At 36.6% G+C, this 20219-nt stretch overlaps 1 protein-coding gene across 2 annotated transcripts; it reads left to right on the top strand.

Annotated features, from left to right (window-relative positions):
• The first annotated feature begins 10814 nt into the window (after positions 1-10814).
• LOC128512035 (uncharacterized) lies at positions 10815-17149 on the top strand. Of its 2 annotated transcripts, none has more exons than XM_053485151.1 (4): positions 10815-10872; positions 11282-11947; positions 12243-12314; positions 14504-17149. In XM_053485151.1, the coding sequence occupies exons 1-4, from the start codon at positions 10842-10844 to the stop codon at positions 15826-15828; spliced, it is 2094 nt and encodes a 697-aa protein (XP_053341126.1). In that variant the 5' UTR covers positions 10815-10841; the 3' UTR covers positions 15829-17149. The 2 variants fall into 2 exon arrangements, with proteins under 2 accessions (XP_053341126.1, XP_053341127.1); XM_053485152.1 differs by lacking the exon at positions 10815-10872 and adding an exon at positions 10944-10970.
• Positions 17150-20219: the final 3070 nt, after the last annotated feature.

The following is a 20219-nucleotide window of genomic DNA, read 5'->3' as shown; positions in this document are numbered from 1 at the left end:
CACAAAATGTTTCTGATCATCAAACACATTTAACTATTAGTCAAAGATAACACAAGTAAACACAAAATGCAGTTTTTAAATGATGGTTTTTATTATTTAGGGAGAAAAAAAATCCAAACCTACATGGCCCTGTGTAAAAAAGTAATTGCCCCCCTTGTTAAAAAATAACTTAACTGTGGTTTATCACACCTGAGTTCAATTTCTGTAGTCACCCCACAGGCCTGATTACTGCCACACCTGTTTCAATCAAGAAATCACCAAAAGCACCTTTTACAATTTACAGATTCCACTTCTGTCAGTCAGCTTCTTTCCCACAATGCACCTGTGTGTAACCCCACTGCACTGTAATAATGTAGGCAGAGATGTTTACCATGTCGAGTAAAAGACACAACAAACATGTAACATATAACACACACCACTTTTATTATAATAAAAGTGGTGTGTGTTATATGTTACATGTTTGTTATACTGCCAGTCTACATCAGAATCTTATACAGAATCATATAAGAATAAAAATATAATTTTCCAGGATTCCTCTGGATGGAACAGTCTATTTTGCAAGTGTCCAAGTAACATAGCAGCTTTTGTTTCATTGCTATAAGTACACTGGAAACCCTGATGCAGTCATTACTTAATCAAGTAATCTTGACTAAATATTACTTGGAATTTAGTATTTTCTACCCATAACACAAAAATATGTTTAACTTACCAACCTGCAAAATACTTGAACTTAAGATTTAAATTGTTATGAACTCAAAATCCGGATTTATTAAAATAGCTCACTCTGGTCTCCCTTTGATGTGGTTGTCTATTTAAGAAGTTCTGCCTGGCAATAAGAGAACTAATGCACTGATTGTTAGATAATTACAAAAGGCGGTCCTTAATGCCTGTTGCTGAAACCGCAAAAGTTCAGGATGCAAGCTTGTCGTCGTTCGCCATTTTAATTTCAGTAAGTAAAGTTATGTAGGTATAAACTTAAAAATAGTATTTTAATTGCGAAATATGTTAGTTTAAATCCTTTTACATGATACATTTCTATAATAAAGGACAACCCAGCCATTATTACAAATTTTCCAAAGACTTGCTACATTACAAAGAACATCAGCCACAATATTTGTCACGAATCATCATGATTTTGTAAAGATATGATTGAAAAATCACCTTAATTCGACTTGTAAGATGCAAAAATTTTATTACAAACAAACAGCCGCCTGGACCATGACGGGCCCCACCGTGAACCAAGACAAGTCTGTGTTAGTGACGGGTCGTTCATTAACAATTCATTCTTTTTGAACGAATCTTTAAGATGACTCAGATGAACGAGTAGTCTCGGAGAGTGATTCGTTCATTGCAAAACCTCCGTATGTTATATACAGGAAACAGAAATTTGTAGTTACCTTTAAGTCTTTTCAGTCTAGAGTCATTTCTTCTTTTGTCACCTGACTAACACAGACGCTATGCAGTGCAGTAAACAGGAAACCGAATTAGAACGGTTCTGCTAATGAGTCTCCTAAACCGAGTCGTTCATTCTTTCGTGACTCCCATAGACGCTATTCAGTTATATTTACATATATAAAATAAACATAAAAAAATATATTATGCTGTTGCTTTTATTTTTTGTAAAATAAAATAACTAAAAAAAAATAGCCTGTAAGGTTTAAATAAACAAGTGAAAGTTTTCACACTATACACTAGAGTATAAGCCAATAACATATAGTTATCAATATATTACAATATAAAGCCACAATATTGTTTAAAAAAAATAAAATAAACACACACAAAATACACAGACACACTGTGGCCTGGGGTCCGTTCTTCGTACGTCGCTTGACACATCCTATATTAACTGAAGCATCAAAGATGAGATTATCGTGCTAATTACGATGTGGCTAAGTTGGTTCTTCGAGCACACCTATTGTTGATGATTAGTATAGCTGGATTAAGGTGTCTAGGATTATTGCGTGTTCGTGCTATTGGTTGACGAAATAACAAAAGAGCAGCTAAATTTTTTTTATACACATGTTATGCGCTGAAATGCCCTCCTGCCATGGATATATATATATATATATATATATATATATATATATATATATATATATTAGCGAATAACACCGGCCCCCTCAAAAAACAGACCCCCGGTTCAGACTCAGATGAAAGTTGAGAAGATGCATTGAGAAAAACAAGCTCTTGGACTTTGGATGGGCTCAGTCTGTGTCTTCTGTCAGAGATAATCTGCCCTGGCCTCCCAAAACATGGCCGTTGCAGTGGCTTTGCAGCACAATCTGGAGCAGTCTCCTCCTCACCCTGAGTTGGGTTAAGATGTGCTGCAGCTGTAGTGATCCTCTTTACTGTCTGCAGCCTGTTGGTTGACAGGTTTGCTTTTTAAAACTTGGGTCCAAGCAAGTACTGTAAAATCAGCAAGCTTTTTAATAAATTCAACTTTGCCAAACCTTCTGTTTATTTCAGCCATGAGGGTGTCCACTAATTTGTTAACAGGTTCTAGACAGGATGGATTTTTCTGAAACCTGACAACAATCTTCTGAAGACCTCTTGTCATTAAAATGACTTTGGAGGCAGTCACAAACCTATAAAGATGAACAATTATATTTAATATAATATCTTATAACTTGTAATAATAATTTTATATAAAAATGAGTTATTTTCCTCATACACTCAACAAAAACCTTAAAAAGAACGAACTGTTCGGAAGATATGAGAGGTGAGCTGCTTATTCTGTTTATTATAATATGTCTTTAGCTGCATTGTAATATTTTAATTACTGGGACTATAGCTAAATTATGTGTATGTAGTCGTGTTGGGGGTCTGTTTATCGCCCCATAAATGCCCCATGTGCTTTCCAATAAAATGGTTGCAACGCTGTATAATCCCGCCATGTGGCGCATTGACTGCTTCAGTTAACTGCAGTGTCCAGGCAGCCCTTACAGTATGTTCATAGATAGGCAGATCTTGCATTGTCAACATAGTTTCATAAATAGTTGATGTGGCAAAAAAAAAAAAAAAAACGTTTAATGAAACATTTTTTAAATCACTCCATACACAATTCATAATGCTCATGCCATTTTAAATAAATAAATAAATAAATAAATAAAACTAGTCATTGCAATATTGAAAAAAAATTGCAATAACTAGTTTTATTTATTTATTAATCTTTCAGTCCCCACACACTAAATTTGTACTGTACACTTTGACTATGTTTGTTAGGGCACTTGCTAATACACAGAACTGTAATGCATCGAACACTTACTTCCTGGTTTGTTTTTTAAATATTGTTCATCAACTACACCATGTTCAGCAAAATAAACAATGTACGTGGCCAATTTACTGTAAACAATGTTAACGTTGTAACAAAGACGAGCCTTCAGATCCTTCTGCACTTATCTTATCATGTAAATTATTATTGTATTGACGTGCAGTGGAACCTTGGATTACGAGCATAATTTGTTCTGGAATTGGGCTCATAGTCCAAAAAATAATAAACCAAATACAATTTTTCCTTAAGAAATAATGGAAACTAAAATTATTCATTCCACTGGCCAAAATATTAAATACATAAAAATATTTAATATAAAGTAAAAATAAAACAAATTAACCTGCACTTTACTAAAAATAAATCCCCACAGATAGGTGTTTCCGTTTGTGCATGCAGGCACTGTGTGTGTGTGTGTGTGTGTGTGTGTGTATGTGTGTGTGTGTGTGTGTGAAGCTAAAGTAAGCTCCCTTCTCCCCCTTCTTGTCTTACACAGTTACCCTTCCTCCACTCTTTTCACACACGCACACAACGCAAAAGCTGGTATATCGGAAAAATAAACAAGAAATCTCTCTAATGACACTTGATTAAGTAACACATTAACGGCTGTAAGGTAAAAATAAAACAAATTAACCTGCACTTTACCTTTGAAAAGAAGCAGTCTTTCTGTGTAGAGCAGAGAGAAAGAGTGTGTGTGCATGTGTCTGTGAAGGCGAAAGTAGGAGGGGTCAGAGTGTGTGTGCGGCACAGTGTCCAGTGACGCGCACGCACACAGATACACACAGCAGGCAAGGAGCAGCCTAATCCTAATTCAGAGAAAATGGATTTTTAACCTCTCTAATGAGACGTGCTTATGCCTAATTCATCACACACGCTGTACAAACATGCTTACAGACACAAAATAAAATGTTTTATGTGCAAACGTGGTCACAGTATTTTAGTAAACAGTACACGCGTGCATGGATGTTGATTATACAAGTAAGAGACGAGCACTAAAACCCAGCAGGGGGACGATTAAGCACAATTCCGCAGCGCAAGAGAGAGAAAACCCGTTGGTGATCACGTGACGCTCGGCGTCAAAACAAAAAGCGCATGCATGATACACGATACTCGTAAACCAAGACTTGTTCATTTTCCAAGTTAAAACTTATTAAAAATCTTTGCTCGTCTTGCGGAACACTCGCAAACTGCGTTACTCGCAATATGAGGTTTCACTGTATTTTAATTAAGGACAAAAAGTACCGACAAAACGGTTAAAGTGTCACATGTGAGTTTGTGTTTGTGGATGGAGAGGTATGTCTGTGTGTGCTTCTGGATTTATCAGATAGCTTTAACACAAACGTATTTGTCCGCCGGCAAGTCGAAAGAACCCCCTCCCCTCCAAAAGAAAAAACCTAATAGTCAGTACATTCTCTGTTGGGGTTTCTCACCTTCCACTGCTCCCAAATTTGTCTTTGTTCTTTTGATGTAGTTCTTAAGATCCAAATCATTTATTTATACTGAGAAAAAATTAATATGGGTCACATAAGTACAAAATAGCATAGATACTGTACATCAAGTATTCAAGTATCAAGTATTAAATGGTTGTTCGTTTCATAGAGACTTAAAACATCACAAAGACGTGCTGTCTGGTCACAGATGCACCAGCGAGACATGCACTAACACCAATTTGTCTATTACCTTCACACTCTGCTCTTACTGGTGGAATGTGCAATCAATATTGGCCACCAGTCTGGTCAAATTTAGCCATGAAACCTCCAACACTAAACTGGCCAGTGTTTCAGTTTCATTGTCCAACCCCTGTATGTTGCCCTTTTAAGAGTTGTCGCCCTTCCCCGAACTTTATTTATGTTTTGTATTATAATTTTGTGACACTAAAAGAAGCCGATAAAGGTATTGTTCTGAAAGTTATTCTTGGCTCTGAGCTCTTTTTTTTTCTCCTTGGCTATCCGGCGCAAAACGTCACACCATATTTTACCGACCACTTTGATTTCAAGCAATGCCGTAAAACTGCAGTGTTTATCCCAGAAACTGCAGTTATTTTTTGTAATGGGCAGAATCATATTTAAATACAACTGCATTGTATTGCAGTTCATCCACCCAAGAAACACAGAGCAATTATCACCATGTAAGTCAGGACATTCTCTGTTGGGGTTTCTCACCTTCCACTTCTCCTAAGTTTGTCTTTGTCCTTTTGAATAAAGCATTTAATTATACTGAGAAAAAATAAATATGGGTCACATAAGTACAAAATAGTATAGATATATATGATCAAGTGTTCAGTGGTTGTTTTTATTTGCTTCTATGACCAAAAATAATAATAATTATTATTTATTTTATAGTCCAACTCTTTGACTGTTTAAAACAAAGTAATTTTAGCCAATTGATGTAGTTGGTTCAAATATATATATATATATATATATATATATATATATATTTATTTTTTTTTTTTGCCTAACAATACCCCAACAATTAAAACACACAAACTTTATTCTTCCAAAACTAGCCAAAGTTAAAACAGTATGTTTTGTATAAGACAGGTGATTACATCTTTTATTAAAAGAAATTAAAAATGTTGCTTAAAGGTTAGTAAAATACCTGGATAACACCAGCTGCTTATTAGTCTCTGTTTTTTTTTTTTTTTTTTTTAAGTATCCATTTTTTAAAATGATCAAAAAATACAAAGATAAATAAACTTGACAGAATATCAATTTTTGATTTAAAAAAAGACTAATAATGGATTCATAATAGATTAATAAGGCTATATACCACCAGAGTGTGTAAAATACAGTGAAACCTCGGATTGTAAGTAACGCGGTTTGCGAGTGTTCTGCAAGACGAGCAAGGATTTTTAATAAATTTTAACTTGGAAAACGAACAAGTCTTGGTTTACGAGTACCAAGTATCATGTATCACGCACGCGCTTCTTATTTTGAAGCTGAGCGTCCAGTGATCACAACTGAGCCAACGTTTTTTCTCTCTCTTGCGCTGCGGACACATACACACACACTCGTTCTCTCTGCTCTACACAGAAACACTGCTCTGTCGCGATTCTTTTCAAAGGTGAAGTGCAGGTTAATTTGTTTTAGTTTTACCTTCAGCAGTGATTCCCTTAGTGTTCACTCAATCGAGTGTCATTAGAGAGATTTCTTGTTAATTTAGCGTTTTTGTTGTGCACGCGCATGTGAAAAGAGTGGAAGAAGGGTAACTGTGTAAGACGAGAAGGGGGAGAGGGGAGCTTACTTTAGATTTACACACACACACTTTGCCTACGTGCAAGAAATGGAAACACTGTCGGGATTTATTTTTACTTTATATTTTGTGTTAATAATTTTATGTATATATATTTTTGGGCTGTGGAACGAATAATTTGAGTTTCCATTATTCCTTATGGGAAAATTTGGTTTACGAGTGTTTTGGAATATGAGCCGCTTTCGGGACAAATTATGCTCGTAATCCAAGATTCCACTGTACTGTTTTAGGAATTCTGAAATGTAAATAAACTGCCTGTGCTGAATGTAAATGAACCATTAAACTTTGTTAGCGTTAGCCACCATCTGTCTGCATTAAAATAACGGGAATTTACTTAATGCCGTTTCATACAAATAAGTTAAGCGAAATAACACTCTACATTATATGAGCATTAGTGCAACGCTGAAGCCAAACTATAAGTTATTGAGTATTGAAGCGGCTCTACTGCTTACCTACTCCTACTGACTGTTAAATACTTCAGGGATTTTATCCAACTTTGGTTAACTAAGCGCTCGTGCTACCGTGTGTACAAGTTACGGCCAGAGTGGGGAAAAGACAGAAATGGTTATTAGTGTTTAGCTCGCTAGCTCCGGTACACCTAAGCTTGTGTCCCTCGTGGACTGCCTCACATTGTATTCCAGTCACAGGAATAACCTGCAGATTAACTCTTACCCAAAAATAAATAAATGCTGAATTTATCTAAATCCAGAGAACACTCAGTCAGATTCTCTCAGTCATTTTCAGAGGGCACAAACACTCTTCTTATGAAAATACCCTGAGCTCACAAAATAGTATATTAATCAGTTTCTCGGGAAGTGGGATTAGTCCAAGTACTGAAGAAACAGATACGTCTTGAGTCGTTGTTTAAAGATAGTCAAAGTCTCTGCTGTACGGACATCTAGAGGAAGTTCATTCCACCACTTAGGTGCCAGAACAGAAAAGAGTCTGGATGAATGCTGCCCTCGATCCCTGAGAGATTGTGGGATGAGAGGAGCAGTGCTGGAGGATCGGAGGGAACGTGGTGCAGTGTGTGGTAACGGCTAATTAAAAAATTAATTATTAAACTGGTAACTAAACTGTAAACTAATCCAAATTTTATATTTAAAAAAGTCCATTAAACTGTCTCTATATTGCAGTTTGCTAGTCTGAGTCCGGTGGGGGTGAGGAGGGTTAAAATCACGTGATTACTACTCAGCAGCTAAATGGCTGGATTCTGTTAATGTCTTCTTGAGAACAAACCGTCATCTAGTGGTGGCAGCCGGTAAATTAATAAATAGGACTTCATTGGGCATGTTTACTGAGAAATCTTGACATGCCTTCCTGGCAGGAGAGGTCACGCCAGCCATACTCCATTCACACGTTAGTTGCCTGATCCCAGTAGTTTTGAGTGGCTACTGTATGTGAGTAAGTTAACTTAATAGTTTAAGTGTACTTTATAAAACGCCAAGTTAGATGAACTTAACAATTTAAGTACAGTCTACATGAACACCAAGTTAAGTGAACTTAAGAATACACGTTTTGGAAAATCCATTACTCAATTCAGTTCAGGGAACAAGATTACTCAAAAGGTTAAGTTAATTGAACTCATTAGTGTTTTCAGTGTAGTTAATCTTAATTGTGTTGTAATATTCTGTATATTACTTTATCTACTACAATAGCACATAGATATATTACAGAATATTTAACTATAGATTTAAAATACACAGGGGAAAATGCACATGTACTTACATACTGTATATTGGTAAATACATGCAGATATCAGAAAATCGTACTTCCCAATAAATCACAAGATATTTCTGTTCCTTAAGGGGAACTAGCGGTATATTAGCACAATGCTACATTATACAGATTTACTGTGTGTGATGACTGATTGTAGTCTAGTTTTCCTCTTTTTTATTTAGACACACATTAGCTGTGTTTTAACCAGAGTAACAGTTACTTTCACATTTTCACATGAAACAATTCCCATTTGTAATCATGTATTAATCTTCACTCTCTATTATTTACTTTCACAGGAATGGTTTGGTAAGTATTAAGTCTTTTTCTCTGATAGTGATGTGTTGATGCTGCATGAATAATATATTTATTCTGCAGATGAAATATATTGGACTGTGCTGCAACTTTTTGCATATATATATATTTTTCATAAAGTTCACAGTTGTTTTTTCTTTTTTTGTCCAGGTAGTGTACTGTATATAACTTTAGTGAGAGAAGTGAGTTAGAGAGTCCACACTAGATAATAGTGCATGAAAGAGATTATAACAGAATGTAATTAAGTGATTTTTGCTGGGCGCGATGCTCCAATCCACACCATGTAAAAATCACTCAATTACATTTTGTTATAATCTCTTTAGTCTAAAATTTATAAGAGCCCTTACGCAGGGCCTCTGAGAGAGTCAGTGAAATAGGAGTTAGGGAGAGTGCTTATGACACTCAGGAGAAGACCTTACTGTTTGAAGATAGCATGGGATTATTCATTAAAAACTAAAAAGGAAACAAAAGAAAACTGAAAATACAAAATAAATAGAGCTCCTTTGTCTCCTCGAGACTGGGGATCTGGAAAAGCGAGAAGAAAACTTATATACTCTCATGGTGTTCGCTCTTACCAAGGATTTATGTGTGTCTTGTGTTTTAACACTTTAATTCAGAGCGAGCGCGCATGCCAATTTCACTACGTGTCGTGCCTTTACTCTCTGTCTTGCCGGCTTATTGTAAAGTCCAAGTTGGGTCTTTTGACTTTGTCCTTTATCTTTAAAGCGTGCTTTGTCTTTGGTCCCGATACTGTCACCGGTGTCACCTAATGATTGCACGAAGTGGGAAGATATCAGGCCATTAAATAAACCATGCAACCAGGTTTGGCGCATTAACACTCTGCGGCGGCGTCGCCTGGCAACCGTATGTCTAGATGACCATGGCTCTGCCTGTTCAGAACTCCGCAGGGTCAACGCCTGCCTGTTCTGATCAGTGCAGAGTATTTTCACGTGGTTCTGCCTCTCGTGAAACCCGCATTATTACACTCACTCACTCACTCACTCATCATCTATACTGCTTTATCCTGTATTCAGGGTCGTGGGGACCTGGAGCATATCCCAGGATACTTAGGGCACAAGGCTTCTACAGGGTGACAATTCATCTCAGGGCACACAGACATACACTCACACACTCATTCACACACCATGGGCAATTTGGGAACATCGATTAACCTAACCTACATATCTTTGGAATGTGGGAGGAAACCGGAGTACCCGGAAGAAACCCACCAAGCACTGGGAGAACATGCAAACTCCATGCACACAGAGACGGGAATCGAGCCTGGCGGGAATCTAACCCGATCCCTAGAGATGCAAGGCAACAGTGCTAACCAATACACCACCGTGCCGCCTAAAAAGTTTTTTTTTTTCAAAATTAGCAGAGAAAAAAAGAGAGACAAGACAGTACAGGACAAAAAAAATTTAATGAGAACTGCTACAGAATGTTAAATATCTAATACTATTGTATATAATACAGAGAAATTTACAAAAATTACTAAAGAATTATCTAAAGGAATATCAGCAAGATAGAGATTTCTTTGTGTTTTTGTCAGATCATCAAGTAAAAGACATCTGGGTTGATCAGGTGAGTGAAATGTACTAAACTATTAACGTTCATAAATTTCTTACTTATGCTAGCAGCATGAAACAAAATATTTAAATAGTTATAATAAGTCTATTATCAAGTGATGCAATGGTTACCATGGTTACAGCTCGCAGTGATGATCAGAAAAAACTATTAAACAACTGACACATTGAATAGAAACATGGACATTGAGCTGTTTGTTAATGTCACAAATGGAGTTGAGGCAGAATACAAGTACAGATTTTTATTTAATAATTAATACGTTTTTCCATTATGAAGATTCATGTGAAATCCAACAAACATGTAAACTACAAACTAAAGGCTAATGCTAATGAACTTGCTAATGCTAACGCTAATACAAGCAAACAAAACAAAAAAACTAAATACTTTAGGATTCAAACAGAAGACTGAAACACAGACTTTAAATAGACAAACTAATTAAACTAAAGAAAGTGCAGGTGGTTACAATTAACATGTGACTGACATCTGAGGTGCAATGCATACTGGAAACTAAAGCCTGGAACAAACATGAAACATGGTAGTAAGCCTACCTCTCAGTCACACACACACACACACACACACACACACACACACATTCATGTTTATTTAACACTTTATTTACATACAGTATGGAGTCAGGTATAAAACCTTCACACTGATTTATTCTCTTGTACAGAGAGACAGAAAATGGACAGAAGATGAGAGAATGAAAATGAAGAACTCTGCTTCACGTGTTGGTAAGTGTGGAAGGAGCTACAAAAGTAAACACACCTGTTTTACTTACAGAATTTGATTAATGATCCACTAAACAGAAATTCAGAACATAAATCAGAAGGTATTATTTACATCATGTATTAAAAGTTTAGGAGACTTAAATACAGAAGAAGAATGACTGAGTGCTACTGGAAGAAAATACATCAGTCTTGTAACATTCGTAAAGCCATATAGATACTGAAGGGAATACAATTCTAATTTATTATTTAATTTTTAAAATATCAGTTATATCATGTTGATTTTTTTATGACTAATAGTTAAAATACCATCAAAAAACATAGGACTTTATGAGATATTATATTGACCTTTATATTGAAAAGTGCAATCTTTTCTTTACACATTATCCCTTTATTTATATTTTACTATTTTCAGAATGTAAAGATGACAAGCAATTTAACGAATGTAAAAAGATCAGAAAACTGGAAGAAACTGAAACTGAGCTAAAAAACACTAAGCTGGAACTGGACAGCATGTCTAAATCACTGCAGCATAAAGACCAACAGCTGGAGGATTATAAAAGACAAATAGAAAATAAAGATACAGAACTGAGAAACAGAGAGAAAATCATTGAGGATAAAGACGCACAACTCAAAGATACAAATACAAGACTAGAGAAGACGAGTAAAGAGCTAGAGGAGAGAGACAGAGCTCTACATGAGAGAGATCAACAACTGAAACTGAAAGACACACAGATACAGGAGACACAAATACAAGTGGAGGAAAAGGACAACAGACTTGTGGAGAAGGAGAAAGAATTTAATGAGAAAAATGAAGAGCTGAAGATTCTAAAAGAACGTTTAGAGACTAATGAGAAGACTCTTTCTGAGAGAGATGCAGTGTTAATGGAAACTAATAATAAACTTCAACATGCTACTGAACAAGTTAAAGAGAAAATCTCACAACTGGAGAATATGAACAAACTGCTGAGTAAGAAAGCTGAATTAGAGGAGAAAACAAAGCAGCTGCAGGAACAGACAGATCCAGAATCATCAGTCCCCCTCAGGAGAAGAAACAGCAAGGAAGCGTTACCTCAAAATAGTGAGTAATTTTTTACAGTAAGCACTTACAGTAAATGCTTTTCAAAATGCCAGTACTTGAACCTGATATACCTGAAATAATCTACACCTGATAAATCATATGTAAGGACATGAAATGTACTGTAATGATACATCTGATATAAGCTACAACTCTTCAGCTACTGTAAGGAAGTGTAATTTAAACCGTTAAAGTGGTGAATTATAGTGTATAAAACATTACTTTAATGAGATCATCTGTCTAACTCTATCTCCTGAAGAATGTCTCTCTCATTCTGACTGGTTCTGATGTTTACTAGTGAGTGGAGAGACTCAGGACTCAGCAGCACCAATCAGGAGAAGAAATAGTACGGAGGCAATTCGTCCTACATGTAAGTGATTAATGTTAGTTGTTAAGTGTGTAACTCAACACTAGTTTAGGGGTAAAAGAGACGACTATAAAGAGACACAGCAGGCAGATGTAGACATTTACATTTATAATTAGATTACAGTAAAAAGATCAATATTGTGTAAAACTGACATAAAATATTATCATTTACAAATAAAAAACATCTAATAGATAAGAGAGAAATATCTGTAAATATCCAGGGATCCTGAACAGAGTAACAGAATAGGATTTGCCCATTTTGTTTGTGTGAAATGGAATTGTAGCTGTTAAAGGAGAAAGATCACTAGTGGGAGGGACTTAGAAATGACCAAATTAGGACAAAGTGGGTAAAATAATAATTCATCAGTTAGGAATATACATGAACAATTGCTTTATTTCCACCTAAACACATATATTACTGTTAAAACAAAGTCAGACCTAACCTTTCTGGAGACTCCTAACTGTTTCGTGAGGTTTATGAACTACCCAGCTAGGATAGCATGTGAGAGAGACGTGCACTGAAACTTAACTGTTACTGCTGACATTAAACTGGAAACTAGTGGTTTATCAGACTGCAGTTCCTGCAAATCACTCTCATGGAGGTCCTTTTTTTCTTTTTCGGGTCTTAGAGGATAATTACACTTCATTCTCTTAAAATATGTCCACTTACAGTCACTTTTACATGAGGGGGAGCAGGGCTCTACTGAGCGCACAATTATGACTTTTTTCCAATTAACTTTTAAAACATTAACGTACAGCAAGTCCCCGACTTACAAACATTCAAGTTACGATACGCAGATACAAATGGTTCTACAAACATTTGTAGATGTGAACAAATCACAGAAGTACCTTATGTGTATTGTAGACACTGCAGTGCACCAGAAACCAATATTTACAATTATATTCAATATTTTCAGTGTGTTAGTGAATGTATAAAATGTCTAAAGTTCGGGATATTGTCTGTCTGTCTGTGTGTGTGTGCGGGAGTAATGTGTTGGCCTCACCGGTTTCAATGAATCAATCCAGGAGCACGGTGATAGAAAATGTCTGTCCTGTAAAAATGTCTTAAAGGTAAATAATCACATTCCAGTATGGTGGAAAACAGCTTTGAGACAAAATGGTGTCTGTTCAAGCGCAGTAAACACCATGTGTGTTGTCCCTTCCTGGTTAAACGAGGTCAGCTGTTGATTACATGTGGATACGGTTTATGGCCACATGATGGCAGTATGAGGAAAGGGGATAGATGCATCACTCAGATTTACCCCAGTGGATTGTTATGCTTTACACTGTATATTCATGTGAAAGGTGTATAAGACTCACTTATTCGGATTTACAGTAAGAACAAATCCGACTTTTGAACTTGCTCCCGGTACGAAACTCATTCGTAAGTTGGAGACTGTATTAAATTTAAGTTTTTTTTTTTTTTTTTTTTTGAGTTTTTCTTTTTACTTTAAAGATTAGACTAAAACACAGTGGCAGAGATAGATAAACATATACATTTATGTCTAGAGAGAGAGAGAGAGAGAAATGTTGAGGGGGAATCTGGCCTTTTATTGTGGACATTTGTTTGTGTCTGTGTGTGTGTGTGAGTGTGTGTGTGTGTGTGTGTGTCAAGGAAAAAAGAGGAAGCCAAATAGTTCTTTCCCTTTATTACTTATAGAACATTTGTGCAGGGATAATTTTTGTATATATAATGAACCTACAGTATCAGTTTTAATACTGATATTGTTTGACAGTTTTATCTGAGTGAGGAGGGTTTCTGCATTATCTGACAACCTATGCACTAATCAATTTTATTGGGAAATGGCAAGAGCGAGCCAGCTCATTGACTGTAAATACAAATTATGCACCCATGAGAAAGAGTGAAATAATTTATTATTTTAAAAGTGGGATCCCAGGCTTTGCAAAAATCATGACACTGTCACTTATAGAATTATTTTGTTTAATAGTAATAAACATTTTACAGCATCATATTTGCCAGATTGTATAAGTACATTTGAAATAAACTTTTTGTGATTGTCATGGACAATTGGGCAACTGTAAATCCCTCAGGAGGAGATCCGACTATGATTAAAAATAATTTTATATAAATTACCCAAAGGATGGACCATCAACATACTCCAGAGAACAACATAATCACCACAATGCAGTAAGTGATTCTGTGTTAAATTATTTATTCTTGTTCATTTTCAGTGGGTGAAGAATCATCTAGTCCACATTCTTCAGTGTCGGTTCCTGTAGCAGAACTGAGGCTGGTGCTGCTGGGGAGGACAGGGTCTGGGAAGAGTGCAGCAGGAAACACCATCCTGAGCAGAGAGGAGAGGAACCAGGCTGCTACATCTACATCTACATCCACCCAGCAGAGTGAGAGCACACAGGGGGAGGTGGCTGGGAGGAAGGTGACTGTGGTGGACACTCCTGACTGGTTCTCTCCTGGACTCTCTCTGGAGAAGCTGAGACATGATGTGGGACTCTGTATGCATCTGTCTGCTCCAGGACCCCACGTCTTTCTCCTGGTCATACCTGTAAAGAAGCCTGCAGGAGAGGAGAGAGGGATGCTGGAGAAAATGGAGGAGATTTTTGGAGAGAGATGTTGGAGAAACACCATGATTATATTCAGTGTTACTGATGATGTTCAGAAGAAGAACATTGATGGGTTTATCCAATCAGGAGACCAGGAGGTCCAGAGACTAGTGGAGAAATGTGAGAACAGGTTTCACTGCCTCTACGTTAAAGAGATTGTAGATGGTTCTCAGGTCTCGGAGCTGCTGGAGAAGATAGAGAAGATGGTGGAAGGAAGCAGAGAGAAATTCTACAGCAGTGAGATCTACCTGGAGACAGAATCTCAAATTAAAGCAATGGAGACTAAGATCCTGAAGGAAAGAGAAGACAAAAGAATGAGAGAGGAGATGGAAATAAAGGAAAGAATAGATAAGGAGGTGCAGGACTCTCTGAAAAAGATAGAGGGAGTGATCCAGGAGCATAAAAGAGACATCAGACAACTGAATGACCGAACAACTGAACTAGAGAGAAAGGTGAAAGAAGAGAGAGATGAAGAGAAAAAAAGAGAACTTGAGAGGGAGCTGAAACAAGAGGTAGAGCGAAGGACAGAAATGGAAGAAAAGGTGAAGAAACTAAAAGAAAAGAGAGAGAGGGAGAGAAGAGAGATAGAGGAGAGGCACCAACAGGAGATGGAGGAGATCAGGGAGGTGTATGAAGGAGAGGTCAGGATGGAGACAGAAAGAAACATCATGAAGTTCATCCTGCCTGAAATCCAGAGAAACATTTTGGCCTCAAAAACAAAGATGCAGGAAGAGTTCAGCAGACAGATGGAGGAGAAGAACAGAGAGCTGGAGACTCTTAAACAGAAATTTTCAGACCTCACAGAGACTCACAGTCTGTGTAAAGAGGTTTATGGGAAAGCTGTGAGCAGCTCAGAGTCAAAGAAAGCAGCTGTAACAGGAGAGGTGTCGAAGGGAATCTTTCAGTCATTGACCGACTTTTTTGTCACTGGATAACAGAGTTTGTAAAGCCACAGACACTCAAACAGTCTGAAATGAAGTCTTTCAACTAGTAATTGTGGACAGGGCTGGACTGGGATAAAAAATAAATAAATCAGCCATGGTCTTTTTCCTCCAGGCAGCTCAACACTACAATGGAAGAACTGGTCTAGACGGACACCACCCATGTACAGTACATGTCAGAAAATTTTTATATCCTGGAAAGGGTTTTTTTTTTTGTTTGTTTGTTTGACTCACAGTCTGCGTAAAGAGGTTTATGAGAAAACTGTGAGAAGAAGCCTGAGCCAGAGAAAGAGCAGCTGTAACCGGAGAGGCATCAAAGGGATTTTCTCAGAAATTTAAATAATTTTTTTACCGAATAACAGAGTTCATAAAGCCCCAGACACTTACCCAGTCAGAAACTGGGTGTGCAATACAGAGACAGTGGACAGAGCTGGACTGGAATAAAAATCCAATAATTTTTTTAGCTGCACTGTATATAAGCTTTTCAAACACACACACACTTACACACACACTAGGACAGGCTACCTCTCAATGAGTTCCTGTTATCTTGAAGCTCCTCCCTACTGATTCAGCCCCCTCTCCTCCTGCTCCTCCTCATTCTGCCCTTCACTTCGGTCCTCATCATCGATGACAGTTAACTCCTGCTCTCCTCTATGACTCTAAACCTGTTTTTTTTTAGAACACTTTCTAATGGTTCCTGATTTTTAATTTCTTTGTACACTGTAAAGGAATGCTAAAGGCGTCTTTGGAATGCATTAATCTTCTTTGAACAGTTGATATTGAGATGTTTCTGCTACTTATGCTCTGTAAAGACTTTATAATGTTTTTGTTGTTGTTACATAATTATCTAATCCCATATGTTTTATTTTATAGCTTTGAAGCCCCCAGTATTGTTGTAGAATGTAAAAAAATGAATCACTAAACAAAAACAAAGAAATTTGCAAGTGTTCTAAAACTTTTGAACGGTAGTGTATAAGTAAATACAAAAAAAAAAAAAAAAACATAAGCCACCTTATAAGCCGTAAGCCGTCCCTGTTGTAGTACAAACTGGAAAACCATAATTATAAACAGAATCCATGTTACATTAGTATTTTAGAAATCGTTTGACCATTTGTTAGCATGAATGGAAGATTCCCACACGGAAAAAACCTATATAAACATTTTTTATATAGGTCTTGAAGTTTTAATATAGGTCTTTAATATATGTGACATACAGTATATAAAATTGGCTGTTTTCCTATATTATATGTACATATATGCGTACATATACGCGTACATACATACATGCATATATGCACCTATAAAGATACATGTATGCACGTATATATGTACGCATGTATGTACTGTACGCATTACTAAAATCTAGGTAAACATTTAGGTGCATATATGCACACATAAATACTGTACATGCATACATGTACCTATGTGTATATATGCACCTATACGTTTACCTAGATATTAGTAAAATTATTAAAATCCATAGCTGCTAGACAACATAAATAAAAGCCCAAAATGTAGAATTTTTTTTAATTTTTTTATTTTCTTAAGAACAATCAAATAGTAAAAGAACAAAAATATAGTACAAGAACAAAAATAAGACAAAAAACTGAACAGGAAGAAAAAAAATATTTTGAGGACCTTCTCAGCTCCGTGAGCTTTGAATTGATAGATGTGCCTGTCTGCCCTCGGGTGGCTGCCGGCCACATCTTCAATGTAGCATCTAGAGAAGACAAAAATAATAAGACAGTATAATAATAATAAATGATTATTTATTAAAACTTATTTATTTCAAAATTTATTTCAAAATTATTATTAAAGGGGGGTAAAATGAAGGTGGAGAAAACAAGGTTTTTTTTTATATACACATCATGTTTTCTTGAGGTCCAAGAAAATACAAAAATGGCAAGAAAAAAAGCGATGGTATGCCCGCACACAAACACAATTTATTCCACAGAATATAACGGACTTTTTTTTTTTTTTTTTCAAGGACAGAAGAGATTAGGAACATGTTTTGTACCATTCAGGTTGCAGCTAAGTCCCCAAGTCGAAGGTGCCCAGCAGCAGATTCCGCACCATGGCAGTAGCAGAGGTGGCAAGGCGGGCTGCTCTCCACGCTTCTGCCTGGCAAAACACTCCAGAGCCCTTTCAATTTGAAAAATAATTTCACATCACAATATTAATTTATTGGCAACTTTTAGAAACTTTTTCATGTTTCATCCTGATTCTTGCTTAGCTTCCCAATAGTTAATAGGATGATACAGCGCTCCTGTAAAAATGCAGATTAATTAAAGATATGAAACAGTGTTATAAGCTAACCAAAATGGAGCCAAATACAAATTAGCAACCATAATCTAAAGCTATCCAAAACAAGGGGAAATACATTAAAACATTTATAAACATCTGTAAACTCCATAAGGCATTAGCTTAGCAACCGGGAAATATCATGTTTGTGCTACATACAGTAAGGCAGCATGTTAGCATGATTTACCTAAACTATGTAAATGGCATTGAAAGCCAAGAGCTAGCTGAAGTGAGGAAATATTTACTAATATTAGTTTAATATTATCAGAATAAGAGTTATATAAGACTTAATAACTTACCCAGTGTGTCCTCCGTTGGATCTATTCTCTCTTCAAAATGCTCCCGTTCGTCATCATGGCCACACAGTCTTCTTCTGAGGTAAATGTAAACTCCTCCCACTTTCCAGAACATTCTGAAGAGTTTCCTTGGATGTGTAGTAGCGCGTGTCATCTTCCAAACGTGCAGAAAACTAAATCTGTGTGTAAACTCAAGCCTGTCTTTGTGTGTGTGTGTTTCATGCCGGTGTCCGGGGGCGTGGCCTAGTATGTAAATTACCCGGACCGATTTCCGTGTGATCGGCGTGTGGGCGTGTCCTGCCTCGGGTCATTAGCAGATAATGAAGTGCGACAGAAATTCTAACATTTGTATAACTATAGTTAAATTCCATAACATGCCAAGTGATACCAATTTCACATGTTCGCACATAAATTTTTTGCATTTTTTTAGTTAGTTCTTAGTTATTGCCTTGATAATAGAAAATATGAGCGCATCATGTACAGTATGACAGTTGCCAAAGTGAGATATGACCAGATCAGCTATATAGGAGACATATCTTATATGTACATATAGGGCTTATATGTGGATATAAAGCACTGGGACTAGGGTTGTCCACACCGATAGGGCCAGCTGTTGTCCGCAAGCTGTCAAACACGGTGCATCCCTCTGCTTTTAACTTCATTCCGTGTGCCCTCGAATGTATTATTAGATTTGACGTATATCCCCCTTTACACACAACTGCTGTAAAACATTTGCTGCATGTCGTGGTGTCGGAATCCTTTCTTGTAAAATATAGCCACATTTTCGACCATTTAGTTTTAGGGATTTTAACGAAAGTTGTTTGATTTAGCAAGCTAAGCTAGCGGTAGACCTCCTGCTGCCGTCAGAGTGAGTGTAACGTTAGTTGCTGTGTTCACGCGCATCTCGGATGGTCTCTCATTTCCTGATAAATTGTACTTTTAATTTTTTTAATCTAATCTAATAAAATTTTAAACTACAAAAATAAAATGGACAGTAACATTACTGCAACAATGTTTTGGATTTGTATTATTAAAGCTTTTCGAAGTTCTCAATAGTTTTCTAATTAAGGAAATTTTTTTTTTTTTAATTACAAAAACTCTGCAAGGAAATGCCCTAACCAGCATGTACTGTATAGTGTAGATTTTAATTTTTTTATATGATCTGTTCGGTTGGTTGTAAATGTGTATAATATAATTTAAGTTAATTCTTTATTTGTCACATATACATTACTGCACAGTAAAATCTTTTTCTCACATATCCCAGCGTAACTGGGGTTAGAGATGATACAGCGCTCCTGGAGCAGACAGGGTTAAGGGCCGCGCTCAAGGGCCCAACTATGACAACTTGATGGAGCTGGGACTCGAACCGCTGACCTACCGATCAGTAACTCAGTGCTTTAACCATCTGAGCCACCACTACCCCTAAAAACATACATTAATACATATAAATACATTAATACATATAAAATATATTAACAGTGAGGCAGTAACTCGCAGTTTCTTGGCATGCAGGACAATTTCCTAAGTCTTATGAGTGGGACATTTTGGGACATTTTACAAACTGAATGTAAGGTTTTATAATATTGCATGTCACAAATGTGTTTTAGCAGTTTGTGGAAAAATGCCTTACCTCAGTATGCACACCAGTAGTGTTACATTCAAGTACAGATTAACCATGTAACAATCAAACACAATAATGTATCTAATAAGGGAACTCACAGGCCACATGGCAAGAATGAGTCTGAAACCAGAGACAAAGCACAAAAGACACATTACAAGGTGCTGAGT

The sequence above is a fragment of the Clarias gariepinus genome, chromosome 24 (genome assembly GCF_024256425.1).
Source record: "Clarias gariepinus isolate MV-2021 ecotype Netherlands chromosome 24, CGAR_prim_01v2, whole genome shotgun sequence".
NCBI classification, from domain to species: domain Eukaryota; kingdom Metazoa; phylum Chordata; class Actinopteri; order Siluriformes; family Clariidae; genus Clarias; species Clarias gariepinus.
This window is presented reverse-complemented; position numbering and strand designations above follow the sequence as displayed.

Excerpts from the sequence above, each read along its gene's own strand:
- LOC128512035 (XM_053485151.1), top strand. The coding sequence starts at position 10,842 with ATGAAAATGAAGAACTCTGCTTCACGTGTTG. Across the intron at positions 11,948-12,242 it reads GGAAGCGTTACCTCAAAATA|TGAGTGGAGAGACTCAGGAC; the intron begins GTGAGTAATTTT and ends GATGTTTACTAG. Across the intron at positions 12,315-14,503 it reads GGAGGCAATTCGTCCTACAT|TGGGTGAAGAATCATCTAGT; the intron begins GTAAGTGATTAA and ends GTTCATTTTCAG.